We start from the raw sequence: 20,085 nt of genomic DNA on the forward strand, positions 1-20,085 counted from the left end.
TCGATGCCCTCTGCTCCCCATCTGGGCTCTGTGGCATGCATGCAATGACCTGTTTTCCTTTTGTCCCATCCACTACCCTCACACTGTAAGCTGCCTGCCCAGGGACAGGGCCAAGATGCTTAATAAACATTGATGGAATGAATGAGTTCTAAAATTCTTCAATGTGTTCTTTTCTTTTCTTCCTGTTACTTTCTGTTGGCCAACACAAATGCAGTGTCAAGACTGGGCATGGAAAATGATGAGCTACGGGTTGTGGGAGGGACGCCTAAGAATCCGTGCACTGTTGCAAGAAGAAATCAGAAAGGAGAGTTTAGGGGCTAGGGGGCCATGACTGCAATGGAAACCTAGAGGAACTGTCACCTGCCCGTGAGGGGCGGGTGGAGCTGGACCGTGGAAGGGCAGAGGGCCCACAGAACTGGCCTTTCACAGCAGGCATGCCTGGGAGGGTGGGGGCAGCGTGAGCATGAGTGGGAAGGTGGGGTTGGGGGCCAGACCTCTCCGCCGGGTAGCTCCCTTCACTGGGGCTCGTCACACTCCTGGGGTTCTGGCTGCCCACATGGCAATGGTGGGGAGGCTTGGGGCCTTTACCATCTTATGCTCACGTACAAAGCCCACAGAACACCTCGGCATCCTCGGGTGCATCCAGGCCTAGAACCTTGTCTCTGTCACTCTTTGGAGGAGGGCAGGGCAGGGGCCTGTCCCAACCCAGCAGTGCCAGGACCTGCCTCACTCTTGTGGAGACTGAACTGAGAGTCTGGAAGGCCCATTTCCAGCCTGCTTCATGTGGCTGAACACAATTCCTATAAAGACCATAAGTCAAAATACAGCAGAACAGCCATCAAACCACACACAACACACACACAAGCACACGTATTTCCTTTGTGCACTCTCTCTTCCTCCCTCTCTCCCTTCCTCCCTTCTCAAGTTTCCCGGAGCCAAAAGGTAAACTGGTTCAACATGTAATTTTAGGAAGATTTGGAAATGCTAAGGCTGGCTGGCAGGTGTGTGTGTTAATCAGCCCAGGCTTGGTCACTCGGGGACCCTACTGGAGTCAGTGGTTTCCCTCAGGCATTCACCCTCACATCAGAGCTTAGCCTCTACAGATCTTTGGCCACCAAAGTAATCTACAAGCTGCGTTTAGGTCTGAAGCCACCATAGCTGAGTTCTGCCCGAGCTACTCCTAATGACTGCCCACCTCTCAAAAACAAGTTGTTGGACACCCAAATTATCATATCACAGCAACTCTGAGAATCTTTTCTAAGGGATGAGAAGACGTTTTATGAAAACTGTCACTACTTACCTCATGAATTAGACACTTGTCTATGAGCTGTAAATACGAACTTATATTTTCCTCATCAGGTCTGGAGACCAAGAGCTGTGTGCACACTGTGAATTTAAAAAATAAAGAAGCAAGATGAGTTGTTAAATGCACACCCATTATAATGTCTGAGTTCTGCCTCTGGTTTCCTTTCAGGACCAATATTTTGAAAGGCCTTGTGTGCCTGTGCTTTTACGTAAGGTTCACAAAAAAGGCCAGGAGGCTCCTCATTCCATTGAAGTCAGAGGCTCCGTCACCACGTCACCACGGGAGGCCTAGCCTGGGGAAGCCCCTTCAGTTAATTCCAGGCATACCATTCTATATTAAGCCTTCTGCAACCCAGCCAGAGACAGACACTCTGGGAAGAACACAGCAGTGTCCTGTGCTTTATCTTTGAAAGAGGGTTCTTTTGAGAAGGGAGTTCAAAGGCATCAAAGACCATTGCTGTTATCAGAGAACAGTCTCCATAATTTTATGAATGAATTGTGCACCTCATTTGGAGGAATGAGGCTGGCACATCTTTTAGGACGAGAGGTGTGTGGGCATGCACATGTACAGGAAGCATGCCACACAGTCACTGGAGGGTTATTTCCTCAATGTGATGCACAAATTTATACACACGTGAGTTCATGTGCACACTCAAGCAGGGGCTAGTAATGTCAGAGCAGACTTAGTCTGCAGGTAAACACATCTGCTGGATTTCTCGAGGCCACCTCAGCACCGTCCTTGCTACTCTCCTCCTAGAGGCTCTGATGCTCTGATTTTGATGGTGGTGTTTAGGTCACCATGGAGATGGTTGGAGAAAAGACATCAATCAGAAGTGAAAATGCCCTGCACTCAAGTAGATTAAACTTGAAACCTGGGTATCATGATTCCTTCGTCTCCCTAATGTTGCATAGCCAGCCTGCCATGGAATCCCATTTATACAACATCTTTGCCCGTAGATTTTCAGTATGACAAAAACTTGGAGACCACCTCAGTGTCTGCTAATTGTGGCCCTGTTAAGTAAATTATGGTTTCTGCATATAGTGGACTAGTACGCAACATTTAAAAAGGAGTGTGGTGGTACTATTGCATTGATAGAAATACTAGTACATAAAAGTAAAAGAAAAACAAGCTGCAGAAAAATATGTGAAGAAGGCCTGGTTGTGCATAAAAAGGGTACTCGTGCTTCCATATGATTATAAAGTTTCTGAAGGGCTACCCCAAACCTGTTCACAGTGGTCAGACCTCTGGGGAGGAAGATGGCAGGGCTGGGGATGGGGGTGATATTTTTCACCTTCACCATTTGCTTTAGTTTTGATTTTTTAATGTAGAGCATGAATTTATTTCATAATTTACTTGAAAGTAGTTAAACTTTAAAAGGAAGCCAGAGGAGTGTGTGTCCCCCGAGGGCTGAGCCCAGGAGGGGTCCTAGGGGGTGGAGGTGATGTGTCACATGCTCACTGGTCTCTTCACGCGTGGGGTCATCTGTTCCAGTCCTGCACAGCTAAGAGCCCACTCAGAGTGTGGGGTGGGGCAGGTGGGGGAGAGTGAGGAGGTGAGTCGGAGGTCACTGAGGACCCACCCTGCCCACCAAGCTACTGGCATGTCTGCTCCAAGGGATGCCACAAGTCACCTCCTCGGAGCCACATGTCTACGGATTGATGTTTTTTCAGGACATGTACAATGGGAGTTTCTCACTGCAACTGTAAGACTCCATTGCTCATTTCTTTTTGTGAAAACTTGGTTCTTTAAAATGGTCTGAAATATTGGCCAATAAAGAAGAAAATTACTGACATTTACTATTTTTTTTAAATAATCAAGATTTCTTGTGAAACAGTCCATCAAGCATAAATAATTCTGGCGCCGGCTGTCTTCAAGGTTACTCACATAAGGGTCTGAGCCACAGGGAAGGCCCAGGGCTTCTACCTCAAGGGCCACAGGAGAGTTCTGCCCTGCCCTACAGACAGCAACATGGTGTGGCTGGGAACTGCATGTCTGCAGTGAAGGCTGACTTTAGCCTGATGGTCTCAAGGCCCAGTGGGCAATCTACCAGGGGACAGCAGTCTGAGGGAGTGGAAGAGGCTTATGGGGTCACAGATCAGAGTCCAGATCCAAATGACTTAACCTCTGAGCCTCACTTTCCTCATCTGTAAAGTGGGCTACCAACATCTACCCTGACAGGCAGTTCATCCTGCACTGAGGGGAAACCTCTTGGGACCTGGGAGGTGGTGTTGAGAGAAGAAAAGTAGGATGTGGAAGAACCAGGTTTTACCTTTCCCCATGACACGTGTGAACTGCCCAGGGAGATCCCCCTCTGGCAGGGGAGCAATGGCCAGCTCCCCATCACAGCTGCTCAGCTGGTGTGGCTGCAGCCCACCGCTGGCCCCGACCGAGGGGGTGGCTGTGGCGCCAGTGGCCGAGGGGCCGTCCTTGCAGTTGGGGCTCCGGCTCTCGGGGCCCATCAGCGAGGGCGGGTGCGGGGCCTGGGGCTCCCGGCGGCGAGCCTCGGGGGTAGCGCTTGGGGAGCTGTAGGCCTTGATGGGAGTCAGGATCATCTGGTGCAGCTCCTGGAGTGGGATACGCAGGTTGCCCCCCTCGATGATGTCCTGGACAGTCAGAGGGAGAAGACCTCCATTAGGGTCTGGAATGGGGGTGGCCCACCTTAATGCCTCCCTTCCCCTGTCCCCAGCTAGTCCCAGACAGGACTCATGGGTGCTGGCCCTTCCATCAGAACAGTCTTTGGAAAAGCAACTGCTTTAATTTTATCATTCTGTATTAGCCCAGGTAGAAAACCTGGAAAACAGAGATATGTAAGTGAGGAGAAGAAATATCACCTGAAAATCCCACTACCTAGCGATGGTCACTAAAATACTTTTGGGACATTTCCTTCCCTGGCTTCCTCAGTGAATTTCTGCACAAAGCATTTACGTATTTTTACATTCAACACTTTAGAAGCTATACAATAAAGTTGGGTCATGTGGCTTCCTGTTCTATGTATGACTTGTTTTGGATGAAGGAACCTGTTCATTCACACTTGGCTCAGCCCACACAGCAGTGGTTAAAAGCACAGACTCTAGGAGAGATGTTGGGGTTTGAATTCTGTGCTGCTATGTGACCTTGGGTAAATGATCTAACCACCTTGTGCCTCAGTTTCCCCATATACTGAAAGGAGGACAGCAGTACCTGCCTTACTGGGTGGTTGTGGTGATGTTACTACTTGTAAAGCTGCAGGTCAGTGTCTGCTGCTGTGTCCTGTACTATGTTAACCTGATAAGCATGTGCTCAGTGCTCTGGCATGCCAGGCACTCTGCTTGGCAAAGGGATATGGCAGGACTGACTTTAGGGTTCCCTTGGGGAGTTTATATCCTACCCTAAGAGAAATACATTATGTCAGGGGTTGCGATACAGACCACAGCAGCTGTGAGGCAGGCTCTGTGAGGGGGTGACATTGGAACAGGACCCTGAATGAGTGTGTGAAGAACAGCAAGGAGACCTGAGGTGCAGCAGGAGTGAGGGGGACCTGACGTCCAGGGAGCTGCGGGGCCTGAGCATGGAGGCCTGCAGAGGGGCAGCAGGGCTAGAATTTCTTCTAGATAAGGTCGGGGCACCAGGGTGATTCTGAGCAGGGAAATGACATGTTTTAGAAGGATCATTCTGGAGAAAAATACATATTACCTATACATTCACCATAATGTCTAGAATTGTATATAATATATACATGGCTTTTCATGTTGTATAATAAAATTGGATCCTACTGTATTTACATTTTGATATGCTAGGCATTATTTATTAGAAAAAAGAATGAAAGTTGACTCTGATCAACATTTATCTACATGCCTGATGCTCACAGAGACACAGGAAGGCTCGGGTGCTGTGGCTGGGGTTTCAGGGCCTGGTGAGTGGGGGCTCAGCATGCTGTCACAGTCGCAAATCTCTGCCAGGACCCAGGAAGGACACTGACAATCAGGGCCCTGTTTGCTAATGAAGTCACTCATTTTTTGAGAGCCCAGAATAGCAAGGACATAATTTTAAAAGCCTAAAGCATGAGAGCAATTCATCCCTGGGATCCTCTCTTAAGAAAAACTGCTTGATGATGTCAAGGAACACAAACACACAGAGCACAACCATTGCTGCACCCAGGCTTTCCCATCAACCCATTAGGAAAAGGGGACCCAGGGTCTGCAGTCATCGACAGGAACGTGTCCGTTCTGGGCAGCAAAACACCAGCATCCCTGCCCAGCTGTTGGCGGGAACCTGCCGTGTTCAGGGACTGGAAGTAGAGCCTGAACTGCGCCTCAGTCTATTTGGCACCCAGGGTTTAATTTAGGAGGGAACTGAAAAGCTGAGTAGCCACCAGAATTGTCTGGTCTATTTTGGGGAGAAAAGCCCATTTTTCTTTTAAAGAGGTAGGCTTCAGAGAGCCTACCCCCTTTCCTTCTAAGCCTGGAAGACATGGCAGCGACAAGGCCCGCAGTCTATGCCAGCAAGCCTGGTGCATGAGGCAGGGCTGTTCCCAATCATTCCCAGTTCTCCTGTTGCCAGGACTGGACCAGCCATTTCCCAGAGTCTAGATGCCATCACTGGACTGGTTCCTCGACTTTGGACGTGGTGAGCTATCAGGACAGAGCACATGGAGGCAAGCTAGCTGAGCCACACCAGGGGAACTGGCCACCTTTCCTCCTGTGTGCCAACTGGGGACCTCTACCTCAAGGTCCTCTAAGGCCTGCCAATGGCCCAGCCAGCACCTGGGGCACAGGGGGTTCTGACCTCCCTGTCCAGCCCCTGACTGAGCAGGGGACAGAGGAGGAGAGAGAGGGATGACGCTTCCCCATGGAGGGGACAGGGAAGGTAGAGCTGGCAGGTCTACTGGATGACCACCTGGGTCCCTGTCATCCATCCCACCAGGCAGCTTCCGCTGAGGTGAGCAAATACCTGCTGTGACACTCAACTGCCACCAAACCCTCGTCTATTCTCGCCACATGAAAGAAGACTTCTTCTCTAGTTACTTGGTGATGGGGGATGGGGAATTTGGTTAGGCTAAGAACTGAATTCCTTCAAACAGCAAACATATACTTGCTCCAAGTTCAAATCTTACCTTATTCTACTGGGGAAGCCACACCAAAAAGGAAACATAATGAATAATGCTGGACATTTTCTGTAAAATGTCACTTATCAGGAATCATGCAGACTTTTGTTGTGTTTTGTTTTGTTTCCAGACTTCAAGCCACTGTCTCAAGGAAAACACCTGGCTTGCAACCACTTAGCAACACCCCCTGCTAATGCCAGCCTGTGGAGTGGCACTATGACCATTGGTTACATTCCTGGCTCTTCAAATAAATTCTAGAACTCAACACTGAGTGCCCAAGTTGAGAAGCAGTCAGGAAACAGCCTGAATGGGACTCAGTGCAATGCCCTCAACCCAAGTCTCTATGGATCCTCCATGCCATAAATTTAATCCTACATTATAAAGACAAAGAGGCAAAGATGAAGCTGTCTGTTAACTAATGTGAGGAGCTGAGGAGCTTGTGAGAGAGCAGGTGACAGCAAGGCCGGTCCCCTGTTGCATGGCATCCTGATGGGCTATGCACAGCACAGCCTGGGCACACAAGCCAGAAGAAAGCTACTTCCTGACCATCTGACCTGGAGGGAGACTGCTCAGAGCCTTTCTGGGCATGTAATAGCAACAAGGGGCAAGTTATCTGGAAGACAGCGCTTTGGCAGCCAGTGTCCCTAGCACTTAGCAACTGTTCCAGGCCCTTATCTCCTCTTTGGGTGAAAATCGGGCTTCTCATACAATAGATGGGCTCCTGCAGCTGCTTAAATCCTTTCTCCTGCTTTCATTCACCACACATCAGCTGAGCCCTGCTGTGAGGCAGGCACAATTAGGCACTGGGGATCTAAAAGCAAATTTTAGAATCCTTGTCTAAGATGCTTACAGTTCCTGGGACCCATACAGAGTGAGAATGCTGCCGGGACAGAGCTGTGTGAACACGGGGGGAAGAGAGACAGAGAGAGAGAGAGAGAGAGAGAGAGAGAGAGAGAGAAACTCCTTTCCCTATGCCAGGTCCCAGCTCAGAGGAAGGCTCAGGCTTACAGTGAATAAGAGCACATTGAAACATGTTCATTATTAAAGATAAATGTTGAAAAATCTGCCCCTGTGCCCATTCTAATCTTCCTTTTTCCTTTTTCACTATCTTGAAAAGTCTACACTTCTCACCCCATGGCCTCATCACACATTCACATGGCCCAGTTCATGGGTTTCTGCTTCTGTGCCCCCTGTCTCCCTGAAACCCTCATCATGGCTACTGGTGACCTGCTGACAGCCAACTCCGGCAGGCAGTCCAGTCCTCGTCGTATGTGACACCCCCAGGGCATCTGCTGGGATCCCCTCTTCCAAACCTCCCTCTCTGCTCCAGGCAGGCTCAGCCTCTGTCACTGTTCAGTCCCTCCATATCTTCTGGAGCTCCTCGGGGCCTGCCCTCAGCTTTCCCCAGCTGACACACACCCACTACCATTCACAGAGGGCCCACAACTTGGTCTTTCCAACCCTCGTGGACTCTAGACTTGTTCTTCTGGCCACTGACCGGCTGCTTTTCCCTGGTGGCCCCCAGGCTCCTCAGACTCAGTCCATCAAACTGAACCCCATTTCTCCCACACCCATAACTCGTATCTTTTCTGTTCCCAAATCCCCTACCAATACCTAGACTCCTGCTAGATGACCTCTTTTACCTTTCTCCACCCCTGTGGCCCCTGCCTTAGCTCAGGGGCCCACCGAGACTGGCTGTGGGCTCCTACCAAGTCTCCCAGCCAGTGCAGGCCCCTCCAAGGCCCCTCTCCTCACCACCAAAGAGGGCTGTGCTTCCTCCCGCAGACCTTCCTGCCCCAGGGATGATTTCCATCACATAGGGCTGTGAGAGCACTGGCTACGTCTGTCTGTTGCAATACGCCCCTGGGCTCCCTGAGGCAAGAACCCCGTATTCCTCACAGTGAGCCTCCAGTGGATGGGGTGAAGCTAACCCCAAGCGGCTTTGTGAGTGCTCAGTGACTGAGCAGAAAAGCTCTGGGCAGAGAGCCTGTCTGAGGCGACAACTGACTGTGAACAAGCCGTGGGTCAGGTCCCAACTATCCCCTTAGAGACCTCTGGGTCCCATGTGAGGCGAGAATGCTGCAGGCAGGCTGGGGCCCAATGAAGGCATTGCAACAGCACAGTCAGCTGAGCACGTCGGGGGACGCCTGACAAACAGCTGGCTTGGGTCTGCCCCTGGTGGCCTAAGTGGTAACAGGTATGGATGACCCTTCCTCTCAAAGAGCAGCAGGGGCCCGGGTCTCAGAGAAGAGGAATGGATGCAAGTAGATGCTGGACCCGCAGCCCCAGGCCATCAGCTCCTGAAGGCACAGCACCCAGGTGCCCGAACTCGGGTCTTCTGAAGCAAGTGCACTGCGATGGCCTGAGACACCTGCTTTCCTCCTCAAAGATGACAAACCGGATAAAGTCCTTATTGCTTTCCTCCTGGCCATTACTGCTCTCAAACCTCATATTATATCGGTTATCTTTTTAACATTCCCATTCCAGTGAACCAGGAAGAAAGCATTTTTGTGGAGTCAATATTATTCTAGGAGTGAAATGTCACTGACCTGACAAAGGCTAGACAGAAAGTCAATGGCACGTGAAGGCCACCCATGCCATCCTGCTGCCCTTGTGCTTCCACCACAGCTCCAGCCCAAGGGAGTGGAGCTAATAGCAATTTCATCTCTGTCTCTCAGGTGGGTGTGTTGCCTCAGTGACAGAGGATATGAATGAGTCCCTGAAGGATGCTTCAGAAATAAAAAAATCACTCTTTTCACTGTAACACTAAGGATTAGCAATCTAACCCAATGGAAATGTTTTCTGTGCTTTTCAACAGAGAAGGAGAAAACTGGCCTTTTGAATGTTCCCCAAAAGAGAACAGTTTTATATGTTAAAAATGGCAATAATCATTCTGTTAAACTGCTTGGAGAAGGAGTTAGCATAAAACTACGAACAACAACAATAACTTTGGGTTAGGTTGGATAGGTCCCTTGTCATTTGTGATTCACTTTAAGAACAGGCTTTTCATCATGGATGTGCATGTGAGTAGCCTGCCTCTCCAATCACAGGTTTTAAAAACCACCCTCTTTATAAAGTCATATATGTATATACTATAAATATATTACTTTATATTTTATTGGATATGCATTAAATATAACTTTATATATTGTATGTAAAGTTATGTACACATATCTTTGCAAATCAGTTTTAAAAAAAACCTCCCATTGTATTAAATTGTTTGTACCCACTAAACTTGCTTTAACCCAACCTACCTCAGTACTTAGCTCCCTTCCAAAAGCACCCTGGGACTCCCAGAAGAGGCTGCTCCCCAAGCTCTGCGGGCAGCAGATACCTACTGAACTTGCCCCCCACCACTCCCTGCGGCCTCCCAGGAGCAATGCACAAGAATCCCAACCATGGGGCAGAGGCAGCAGGGGCTCACTTATGTGTGAAAACAGGCCTGGTCTCCTTTGCGCCTTAGATGAAATTATATAGTCAAGTCCTAAAAATGGCCTCATGACCAGAATGATGTCCAGATACAAAGATAGAAGGGAACCTGTTTAGGCAGCAAACACAAAGGGACAGTAAACACAGCTAATAACCACTTACAACACTGGTGTAAACTTTGTCAGCATTTTGTATTTCTGAGATGGTTCTTATCAGAGTCATGGGGACCCACACTGTTGTTAAGTTGAAGTCTGGAATTATTCTCTGGGGAGCCAACTGTGTTTGTCTGCCAAATGGCTTAGATCCCCTCTGTTGAATCTGGAGTATACCTGCTGGATGGGCCACTTGGGGGGCAGCTTTTGTCAAAATAGATGCTCCTCAGGGTGGGCAGCAGGAATGAAGCCCATCAGCATATTCCCCACACTCTTTTGTCAAGATTTCAGCCTTTGATTGTGGGTTGTATACCTCACTAATCTCTACAGATGTATAAAAGGCAGAGGGGAATGTACATAAAATGTGTGCATTTGGCAGCTCTTCTTTAGAGCCCTGGGATGGCCAGTCGTGAGCTTCCTGGACCTGGGAGTAAGTACACTTCGGCCATCAGGTTACACAGAAACGTGCATAACCAGGAAACAGCACTTCAGAATCATTTCATTTTTTCTGACTTTGGTAAGGAAACAGCATGATATACTCTATAAGGCCCACCACTGACACTTTAAGCTGAGAGTTTTCCTTGACCCACATTCCTGGGAGGCAGGTGGAACTCTTCCCTAGCTCAGCAATGACTTACCCTTTCCAAAGACTTCAGGAGGTTTTGTCTTTCTTTGAGCTTCTGAATACTGATGACAATTTTGTGTCTTGCACCTTTGGTTACATTCTGTAATTAAACAAAGTTATATTTAAAAATGTGTTTTTGAGAATCAGCTTAGAGACTCTCAGAGGTTATTTTGTACTTTACTGTCTTCTTGGTTGCTACATGTTTGCAGACTAATAAATATCCATTTGTTTCTCTCTTTAGAACCTATGTCATAAAACTCTTCTTCCTAAATTTCTAAGTCTATCTGGCTACACATTTAGGCTATGACTTCTAGGAGACAGCGAGCTAGGACAGCCATTTACCCCACCCACCATGAAATTTCTACATAGTCTTAAAAGATCTCTAAGTCATACACTCCTCTTTCTTCTCCATGTTTTGTGACTCCTAGTTTCTGATGGTCCCTACCCTAAACCAATATTTTGCTTGCTTAAACTACTCTTGTTTTCCCATCTCAGGTGTAAAGTCTAGTATAGTTCTCACCTGGGGTTATATGACACAGGACAAGTTTTGTCAGCTTGCAGCCCCTTTTGGTCTTCATAAGGAAAACCAGAAAAGAAAACAACTTAAACCTATAGTTCAGTCATCAGTTCAGGTAAATGATTAGGATTCACAGAGCTGTGGATTGCATCTTCTTAACTGTGAAGCAGTAACTAAGGATTTCGTTATACACTTGACTACCAACACTGCAACTTTCCAAACAGAAGGTCCTTTCTCAAATCAAGTTTTTAATACAAACTGGTGAGTTCTTGCAACTATTCATAGGATTCCTTTTAAAGAAGGAAAAGATAGGAACACTACAGACATTTCCTTTCCTTAGACAAATTAAGGCTCAAGTGACCATGGGATTCACTCTCTAAGATGAAGTGCCAGGGGCAGATTTCTGTTTAGCCTTGACTTTGGGTTCAAGTGAAGTAAATTACTCTGAAAAGTCTGTGCTGGCCTCTGGCTTTGCCATCTGTGTCAATTATTTCTTGATTTTTCTCAAGTCAAATAACTGTTGACTTAGATTTTTTTTCTCAACACTGACCCAAACACAAAAAATGCTCTTAGAAGCAGTTCCCATCAATCCCTGGGATCTCAAGGAATAATCCAGATCCACAAAGCAGTGGGAGAAGTGTTAGGAGGTGGAAGTTACTGCCTTTCATTCTGAGAATGTGCAGTAACTTCAGGCTTTGTCTTGCCTCTCAATACCAGTATTCAGCCAGGCCTGCAGAGTTTAACTAAGGGCACTGACTATGCAGTGGGAAAGCAGCGATCTGCTAGAAGCTATGTGTCCACAGCAGCAATGTCCCAAGTGGTACAGTCTCTTTTTCCTGCAGGGGAATTACTATTAGCCTGTTCAGACCATTCATTCTTTTAAATCATTGGTCAAAGGAAACTGAGGTCAACTGGAAGCATGCAAATAGAATTTTAAACAAGGGAAACGAAGACACAGGGCAGATCTATTTACTTGAGCACAGCGTGGTAGGAGACATGCATAGTTTGGGGGGGGTTCTGTTGACTGGCCTGGCCTTTGGCACCCACACTTGGGGAACATGCCTCAGAAGGAAGGAGGAATTTTATCTTTATATGGCGCACAGGAGGGAAATGAAATCTGAGACCTGGGCAATGTCATTCTCAGTGATGTCCCATGTTACTCAAGATGGATAGAAGAAAAAATATTTTATACAATTTATTCTAATCTTAAGTAAGATCAGTCTGTTTCAGCTTGTTTTTGGAAAAGTGTTGGGGAAGGTCTAAGGCATGACCTGGTGCTTCTACTTACTATTAGTAACAAGCCCTGGTCAGATAGAGGGAGGGAGGGGGTAAGGAATGCAAAATCAGGGACAGAGACTCTTTGAGGCCTTGATCAAATGTCTTTCTTCTAGGACACTCCACTGACTCCTCCCTCGCACCCTGCAGTAAGAGCATGCACCTAGGTTCTAACTTTTTCGTAACACTCTGTCTCATCCTCGTTTGCCCCGTGGTTATCTGCTGGTCTTCCATCTCCTACCAGACCCTGAAGGCAAGAATCTGGACTTACTCATCTTGCAATGCTGGCCAGCTCCTGGCAGCACCTAGAATAAGGCAAGCCACTGGGTGGGTATAGTTATGAGTCCAAACAAGGTCTGTCTTGGACTTGAACTTCCGATTCCACCTGGGACACCTCAGGGAATGGTCGCCTGGCGCACATACCTGAGCCTCCAGCTGGCACTCAGTGAGGGCCATCATCTCCTCATAGGTCATCTGGGAGAAGAGCGCGGCGTACTTGTGCAGGCGAAGGCTTTTTAACCAGGCAGGAACATCTGTGGTGTAAGATGTGCAATAGATGGGGAGAGAAATTGAGAGGGAACGAGAAGACATGACAAAGGATGTGGGAACAGAGAAAGGCAAGAAGGGTGATGGGTGGGGGGAAGAAAAAGAGAAAAAAACCTTTATGTTACCACTTGTTTAATTTTGGCAGCAAACTATGGACACAGACGTCTTGGCCTACCCTGACTGTCCTCCTACTGGTGGTCCCCTTTATTCTACTTTAGACTAGGGCTTGCTCACTTGGGGTCCATGGGCTTTAGGGCCTACAGGAATTCCCTAAAAATTATATCCCAACTCATGAATATATGGGTAGTTTTCTGGGCAGAAGGTCATCTGTAGTTTCCATGAAAATGGCAAAGAAGCGCTGCTCTAGCCAGACTACATCATTATTGATTTGGGAAGAACTAACTTTGGAATGTTTAAAGTATATATGATAAGTCTTCATCAAGATGATTGCTTTCTAGATTCAGTGCAGAGCTCCACATGCTGTTTCTGCCACTTCCACAGTGATGGGCCAGGCAGACAACCACGGAACCCTACGGGCAGGGCTGCTGTCATTCTTACCCTGATCCTCCTCTGCCTTCCTTGCCCCAGTGGAAGTAAGGGCACGTTAGACTCCAGAATTATCACTCTAGGGTGTGTGTGTCTGTTGACCATTTCTCCAAGCTGTGGAATGTAATCTGGATGTATCTCTGGTCTTTTCCTTGAATGTCAATCACAGAGCAAGTATGTGGAGAAATGGGGACTGGAACCAGGGCTCCTGGTTCCCAGTTTTTTTCCTACAATGTATCAATGTCCTGGAAAACAAGCCTCTGGTGGTGGGGCTGAATAAAAAGTGACTACAAAGTACTTTAAAATGGTGAAGTACTGGGTAAATTTTATTCATGTTTTCTATGAATTATTATCCATTACTAATTAGGTTGAATCCAAGATACCGCCTATTGCCAAGCACTTTATTCTGAGGCACTGACAGAGACCACAGACCCTCCAAAATAAGAGGGAACCTTCCAATTTTTCAGTCTTTAAAGTGGTTAACTGGGATGGATTAAAAAAGTCTGGCTGACTTTGAAATCAGGCCCTGCCTTCTGGGTGAAGCAAACCTAGGTTTAGGGAATGTGAGTATGGGATGATCTCCTAAAACTCAAAGATATCAAAGGGGAGGGTGGGTTGGCGAGGCCATTTCTTAATTTTCAGTGATGTTAAAGGCCAAAGAAGGGGCACTTCTAAGCAATAGAATTGGATATCTAATGGCACTTTAAGAACAAACGCAAGTCATCCCAGGCAAGAAATCACTTGATTCTGTGCTTCAAGGTCCTTCATTCTACTGTGACAAGTGGAGAGTCCCTCTGGGGCCATCATTAACCATAAGAGACAGGGCTTCCCCAGGCATCTAGAGCCAGCTCCTCACATCCTGCTCAACCCAGACTGTGGCTGGATCAATAGTCCAGGACATGCCAGCCCTGGAGTCTGCTCTTTCCCGTCTGCACCATCCTGGACCTATTTTACCAGACTTCATTCTCCATGTTTTGGTTGCTGTTAAAATAATACTAATACTCTTGCACAGTGAGCAGCAAATAACTACAGCTCTGGCTTTCAGGCCAATGACGTGTTACCATTTTGTCACCATGTTTTCATGTTTGTTATTTACATCTTCGAAAAGCCCCAAGCCATTGCTCTGGAAACTCAATGATCGTGACTCAGAGAAGTCTGTGTAACCAAATACCACACCTGGGCCCCACTCATCATAAAAGAGTATGGAGCAACCTCATGGGCCAAATTTTTACAAGATGCCCTACAGTTTAATCATGCAAAATCCCCAGATGATGACACAGAATCCTAAGCTACCAAACCATGTTGCAAACACGGTGCCTTATGAGCCAAGGGGACAGTATGTTGTTTAAAGAGTCAGGGAGAATGGGGTGCAAGCCTTGACTCAGCAAGTCTCAGCACTAGTTTCTTCCTAGAAAAGAGCTGACAACTAGAATACCTGATTAGGGGGATGGAAGAGGTTGCCTCACTCATTTTCAAAATGCAGGTCCCTGGGGGTTGTTTTCCTAGGAAAGGTTCCTAAACAACTTCAGAACATGGTGAGTGAGGCCTTCTGAGGAGTTATTTCTGGATATGTTTCTGGGAATCATAAGCTCCTCTTGGCCATATGTTCCTCAAGGCTCTGCTTGTACAGCAAGCATCCTGGTGCCTAGCTCAGTGCTGCAGGCTTGAAGAGCTTCCCTTCTTGCAGTATGAACTGATGAGCAAAGAGAAGGAAATCCCAGTTCTTAACACTGCCTACTAACCTCTCACCCTCTAGTTGGTGGTGAGGCACTTCCTTTGCCAGGCATCAGAACGGAACTCCACAAAAAGGGAAACAAACCAGAGAAATGAGTGCCTGGGCCATTGCACTCCTCCCAAGCCAGGAGTACCAATGCCCTGGATGCTAGATTCTGTAAGCCAGGGACACATTCTAAAAGTTCAGGTCCTTTCTCATGGCCCAGATGCCACAAGGTTGATGCAAAGCTGAGAATCACCTAACCTAACCTCAGACCTTCCTTTTTCATTTTGCAAAGCTGTGACTATGGCTGGAAGATGCAGACAGCAGGGGTGTTTCCTGGAGGAGCAGATACGTGACTGAGGGATGCATGCTTCCTGGGCTCTCACTGCTGGCTGCCACACAGCCATTTAGTTTCATCCGGGCTGCTTTTGATGAGCCTGCCAATGGAGATCCCAGACTAGAAAGTCACTTTCTTATGCAGCGTGAGAAAGATAAAGATGTTTTTGCTATATGCTGGACTGACTTTCTTGCCAAGTATGGGCATCCTATATTTGCTCACTCAACATTTACTGAATGCCTACTATGGCATATCTCTGCCATCAAGGAACTTTTAATCCAGAGAGAATGGCTGGCTCATACAAAAAATTATAATAGTTGCAGGACAAGTGCTAGGCCTGCTCAAAGGTCCAGTGGGGAAGAGAACAATGACTGTTTTGGTGTGCCTTGGGGAGTGAGGGACAGCTTCACAGTAGCAGCAGTCCCAGAGTCACCAGGCAGCCCACACTGAGGAAGCCATCGCAGGAAGCAGGGCTGGCATACAAGCAAAGCACAGAGCCATTAGAGCATTCAGCGTTGAGGAAACAGTTGGGTGAATGATAGAAAATGGCTAGAAACAAGGTGGGGCAAGAGGACTGGGACCCATAATGTTAAAATACAGTGGGTAGGTCTCACCTATGTGTGATGAAGAACTGTTGAAATTGGAGCAGCAGAGGCACAATCAGATGAACACATTAGAAAAATAATGGCTGTCAGTGTAAAGGCTGGACTTGAGGATATGAGAGTGGAGGCCAGGAGATGAGTTTAAGCCCTTGGAGACAGCTTAGGGAAGCAGTGGCAGAGGAGAAGGGAAGGAGGTAAATTGATGGTACTTGAAGGTCAGAGAAAAACATGGTGTAAGAGAGAGAGAGGAGTCTAAGACAGTTCCTCTGTCCAGGCTGGTAAGACAGAAAGTATGGGGCATAGCAGGTTTGGGGTGACAAGAGAGAGAGTGAACTCTACTTTAGGTTCAGGTGAGAATCACTACTTTGAGCCCTCCAGGTGGAGAAGCCAACTGGTGAAGCTCTGAGGCAGAGAACCACTTTCCCTGTGAGTAGCATATGATAGTTGTTTTAGCCCCAGAAAAGGGTGAGGTCACTCAGAGAAAGAGCATGGTGTGTGCAGAGAAAGTGAAGTTCCTGAGGCCAAGATTCTCACCTGGCCCTGATTGGCTAGCTCACTACACACATGTGGGCAACTCGTCATTAACTCTATACAAAGAGCTCCGCCCAGGGCTCTGGGTGACACAGTAGCATGGCTGCAAGGCTGCAGGAGAGCAGAGCAGAGGCTGGAGTGGTGGCAGTGCCAAGGACAGAGAATGAAATGGCTGCACAGGTAGAGAGGCCCAGAGGTGGAGACCGGCTTGCTGCATGCAGACTCACTCTAAGTGGATGGGATTCTAATGACTGACCTGCCACCTGGGAATAATTTGGGTATAACCCTTTCATCCCAAGAACGTTCTACTATCATTTCTTTGGTCACATTGAATCCATATAGTGAACTTGCCCAGGGCTGCAACCCACTGGCAAGACAATGTGAGAACAGGGAGAGCCAAGGGAGAGCCCTGGGAGTGCCAGGCTTTTAGGGGGAGGTGTGGGAAGAGGAAGAAATTGAGGAGGAAAAGCCAAACTGTAGATGTGTGCAGAGGGTGGGCCCCAGGGCCACCGTGTCTGTCCTTCATGAGGCTCCTTCTAGATCTTATGAAGTGGTTTATCCTCTCACGGCCGTGTTTCATAATAGTGCCACACTCATCTTTTCTATGCTCTATGTGTCCCTGCTGCTCTTTCCCAATGGGATCAAGTTTCCAATTATGCTGATTTCTATTTCCCTTTTAAAGTCTGGAGAAACCAGTGCAGAGAAGCTTTGTGGTGCACACAAAGCTCACACAGAAGCTAGGCTTTCAATTAGGACTTGGACTGCTTTTCTCAAATGCCTGCTGCCAGAGTGGCCACGAATGCCATCAGGTCAACAGGCCGTGCAGCATGTGCCCCATAAACAAGGAGGCTCCACAAGAGGCAATGGTGGAACCAGTGTTACAGAAGGGCCCATGATAGGAGGCAAGGTAATAAGGCATCCCTGCACACACGGACAGCCTCGTTTTCCACAAGAAGCCTCACTTGTGGTGGCCCTGGTACCTGCGACAGAAGAGCAGCTTCCACTCACCAGAGAGCCAGGCTAATCTCAAACAGTTCTCTCTCTCTCTGCAGCTTATGATGCATCTTGACTTTGATGGAAAGAAGACGAAGGCCAACTGAGGGGTAGGAAGGGACTAATTCTTCAGTGTGGAAGCAAAAGGGAAAAAATTTCTTTGTAAAATGAAGAGCAGAATTCTAGCAACCCCAAGATTACTGAGTATGTTTCTATTTTTGGCTGGAGCAGAAGGAGCAGCCCAATTCCCTCCAGCCTCTGAGCAAAAGAATGAAGGCAGCTTGGTATCTAGTCCCCACGAGCTGTGAGTGTGCTCCTTGGTCCTAGTAGGTGTCCCTGCTGGCCTCCAGGAGGGGTTCCATGTTGGAGGGGAGCATGTATGGGTCTCAGCAGGCACAGACAAGGCCAAGTTTGGGTAAAATACCCACTTAGAAGGGTTAGATATAAACAGGGGGACTAAATTTCTTGCAGTTTCCATTAGCTATATGACATTCATAGGTGGTGTTCTACATGCAGTCTGCTTTGTCTCATTAAGTAGCAGCTGGGTTCCGCACTGGAAACTGCCCTCTGCATGCCTGCACAGTCTGTAAAGCAGTTCAGCTGAGGACACATGCTTGGTAAGGAATGGCAGGTGAAAGTCTCATGACCTTTAGAAGTTTGGGGAGTCCTGAAGATTTGCTTTTCAGACACACCAGGGCTTCTCAGCCTACCTGAAAAGAGGCAGCACAAGTCTGAGCCCATTGGGACCTATCCATGCAGGTCATATGTTGACATTTGGGGATAAAGAAAGGGAAGTAGATCTACTGAATACTGGTCTTGAAGTTGGATGAATTCAAGACAGCACCTAGAAAGTCGACCTTCAGAGAACAGTGACTTGTGACCATGACAGCCATGCTGAACAGTGTCCCAGCCACAAGTGGAGAGGTGTTCTCTCTCCTCTTCCATCACTTACTCCCCTGGGGCCCTCAGAAATGCTTTATTTACAACCTTTCTTAAAAAGGTTTCTGACAGGTTCCTTTGTTTTAAAAAAGATCACACCTCTCAGTATCTCATTCTAAGACAGGCAGAGGTTGAAAGATCTACATTTCAAAAGCAACTCAAAACCCAAACTGGCCATTTAAGAAAAGGCAGTGTATTTCCTTTGCTATGGAGAAAAAAAGTTTACCTAAGTTTCATCTTAAAAAGACTCCTTGGAAAAGGCAAACAGCATATTTTCACAGTCACTGGTCCCTCTGCTCTTAATTGCTATGCTTCTGTCGAGGTTACTGGAGCCAGAGCTCTCTCCTGTGCCTTTATCATGTCTGTTCATAAACCTCTGTATTTTTGTATGAACATAATGCCACATATTGTAAGCACACACAGTTAATACTAATTCACAGCAGTTAGGCTGAAGCTCATAGTGAGAGAAATGGACCCCCATTCTCCATCCTCTCACACGGACGACTGCAACAAGGTGGTCATGGAGCTTCTCACTCTTTGAGGCTTCACACCATGGGCCCTACAAGCCAGAAACCTGGACTGGAGTCCTCCACATGTGCTTCATTACAGGTAGGCAGAATGCTTAAACTGCCCAGGTGAGAAGAGGAGCCCAGGTTTAGGGAGGCCGGGCCAGGCAAGAGCACGGTGCACTGCGGTCCTGGCTTGGACTCCTCTGCTGGAATGTTCTGCAGGTTCCCACACTCACCATGCCCCCCACTGTTGCCCCAGTGTGTTTCTTCTCCTCTATGCTCCTTGCTGTAGATGACGCCACCAGCTATCCAGGTGTCCCAGGCAGAACCCTGGCTATCAGCCTAAATTCCTCCTGCTCTGCCACTGCCCATATTCAATTCAGAACTTTCTCAATTCTATCTCACAAAGATCCCACAAACACACTCCTTTGTCTCTATTCTCACTGCTGCTTGCCTTGGTCCAACTTCATTTTCCCCCTCAGTTACTGAAATAACACCCACCTGCCAGCTGACCTCCAAACCCAGCCTCCCCTACCCACTGCTGCACTTTGATACACACCCTCTGCCCTCACCGCTTCTGCTGGGTCCTATTTCTAATGTGCAAATCTAGGCAGGTCGTCCTGCTGTTAAATTTCTTCAACAGCTTCTATCAGTGCCAAATCTTTTGCAAAGCCTGGCCTTTCCCTCTCCAGACCCCTTTCCCATGTGCCACTAACTCTCAGGCCATCAGATCTACTTGGTTAGGCTGTCTCGTCACCAGGCTTTCACCCATGCTCTTCCCTCTGTATAGAATGCCCTTCTCTCACTTTCTATATTTAGCTAACCTGTAATCATGCTCTGAGACTCAGCTCCAGGCCTCTGCTCCTCCAGAAACTTTCCTTGACTTCCCTCAGCCTTGAATGAGGTAGGGCCCTCCTTGGTGCTTGCCCCAACCCAGGACCAGAGTCCAAGACGTTTTCACAGCCATGCCCCTGCCTC

The 20,085-nt window shown here is 47.8% G+C and overlaps 1 protein-coding gene across 6 annotated transcripts in view; it reads right to left on the reverse strand.

Moving 5' to 3' along the window:
- The window catches only part of SAMD4A (sterile alpha motif domain containing 4A), a 197,351-nt gene that overhangs the window by 27,929 nt on the left and 149,337 nt on the right, over positions 1-20,085 (reverse strand). For all 6 annotated transcript variants that reach the window (XM_037016616.2, XM_037016614.2, XM_017648675.3 and 3 more), the window contains 4 exons: positions 12,811-12,920; positions 10,609-10,695; positions 3,576-3,909; positions 1,301-1,386 (listed from right to left, as the gene is read on the reverse strand). In XM_037016616.2, coding sequence (XP_036872511.2) covers positions 1,301-1,386; positions 3,576-3,909; positions 10,609-10,695; positions 12,811-12,920 — 617 coding nt within the window. The remainder of the gene's footprint in view (positions 1-1,300; positions 1,387-3,575; positions 3,910-10,608; positions 10,696-12,810; positions 12,921-20,085) is intronic.

The sequence above is a fragment of the Manis javanica genome, chromosome 8 (genome assembly GCF_040802235.1).
Source record: "Manis javanica isolate MJ-LG chromosome 8, MJ_LKY, whole genome shotgun sequence".
Lineage (NCBI taxonomy): Eukaryota > Metazoa > Chordata > Mammalia > Pholidota > Manidae > Manis > Manis javanica.